The sequence below is a fragment of the Mus pahari genome, chromosome 3, assembly GCF_900095145.1.
Source record: "Mus pahari chromosome 3, PAHARI_EIJ_v1.1, whole genome shotgun sequence".
NCBI classification, from domain to species: domain Eukaryota; kingdom Metazoa; phylum Chordata; class Mammalia; order Rodentia; family Muridae; genus Mus; species Mus pahari.
Window position 1 is genome coordinate 74836069 of NC_034592.1, and position 1769 is coordinate 74837837.

At 34.4% G+C, this 1769-nt stretch overlaps 1 protein-coding gene across 1 annotated transcript; it reads right to left on the reverse strand.

The window, feature by feature from the left end:
* Positions 1-441: 441 nt before the first annotated feature.
* On the reverse strand, positions 442-1374 carry LOC110318534 (olfactory receptor 4A47-like). The gene has a single exon (XM_021193670.1). The coding sequence runs from the start codon at positions 1369-1371 to the stop codon at positions 442-444; it is 930 nt and encodes a 309-aa protein (XP_021049329.1). The 5' UTR covers positions 1372-1374.
* Between the last annotated feature and the right edge of the window lie 395 nt (positions 1375-1769).

Below are 1769 nucleotides of genomic sequence, written 5' to 3' on the forward strand. Positions count from 1 at the left end.
TATTGTGTTCATTTTACAAAACTATGGTACTCAAAATTCTATATATAATGTAAATGAAATATTGGCAAGAGTCTAAAGGTATTTAAATATTTAACTGCTATAAAAATAAATCAACATAAAATAAAATAATATATGGTCATGTAACAAAAATACAGATAAAATCAATGCAATCCATAAAGATTTCATTTTTTAATCCATTACTTCCCATTCATTGGTATCCTAGTATATGTGCATCATGCCTGCCTAGGTATAGTGATAAACAAGATATTACAGAAGTTATATTATGACATTGAAATTTATTAATAGTTCAACCACTGAGTTTAGTTGTATTTTTAAGAAGTGTTTTTAAAATAAGAGAAGGTAACATTGCAATTTAGAAGATATGAATCATAAGGAGACAACATCACAATCAAATGACTTCATTCATTATAGAAGACTCATTTATTTGTGTCCTGAAATAATTTTTCTTCTCCACAGCTTCTTCATAGCATTTGTCATCTCTGAGTTTCTCAGAGTATATATCAAGGGGTTCATCATGGGGGTAATGACTGTATAAAACACACTCAACATTTTGTCAATGGGGAAAGTTTTAGCAGGTCGTGCATACATGAAAATACAGGGAACAAAGAATGAAACAACTACAGTGATGTGGGAGCCACAGGTAGAGAGAGCTTTCCACCTCCCTTCCTGATTAAGGTTCTTTAGAGAGTACAGGATGACACCATAAGAGATGAGCAAGAGTAGAAACACAACCGTGCATATCAGCCCTCCGTTGGCCATCACTAAGAGGCCAATGACATAGGTGTCAATACAAACAAGTTTCAGTAAGGGGTACATGTCACACATAAAATGATCAATGATATTAGGACCACAGAATGGGAGTCCATAAATAGTACTGAGCTGAATTACTGAGTGCAAAAATCCTCCAATCCAAGATAATATCAACAGCACAACACAAACCCATTGCTTCATGATAGTTGAATAGTGCAGTGGCTTACAGATGGCCACATAACGATCATAGGCCATCACCAGCAGAAGAAAAACTTCTGATCCACCAAAAAAGTGTTCTGTGAATAGCTGAGTCATACAAAATTTAAAGGATATTGTATTTTGACCAAAGAACAAATCTGAAATCAACTTGGGAGAAATGGCTGATGAATAAATGATATCCACAAATGACAAGCTAGCAAGAAAGAAATACATTGGTGAGTCCAGGCTGTTACTGGTAGTTACAGTCATAACAATGAGCAGATTTCCCACCATGGTCAAAACATAGGAGAACAAAAAAAGAACAAAAAGTCCTTTCTGCACCTTTGGATTCTCTGAGAGGCCCAAGAGGACAAAGTAGGTTACATTGTTCCTTGGTTCCATTTATTCTTTCATTGGTTCTGACTTCAGATGTGTAAAGACATACCTACAAAACAAAGAAAATATCCTTAGAGTATTATGATATTAGTACTTCTTTATTCAACTGTTTAAATATACAAATAAAGGGGGGTGAGAAAGAGACAAAGATGGAGATGGAAGGAGGGAGGGAAGAGGAAAGAGAAAGAGACACAGAGAAAGACAGACACACAGAGAGAGATCCCTGTTATAAATATGTGTGTTTCCAAGTCATTTATTTTTATTTTTATTTTTTAAAGATTGTTCTTTAGATTTTTTTTTTTTTTTTTTTTTTTTTTTTTTTTTTTTTTGAGACAGAGTTTCTCTGTATAGCCCTGGCTGTCCTGGAACTCACTTTGTAGACCAGGCTGGCCTCGAACTCAGAA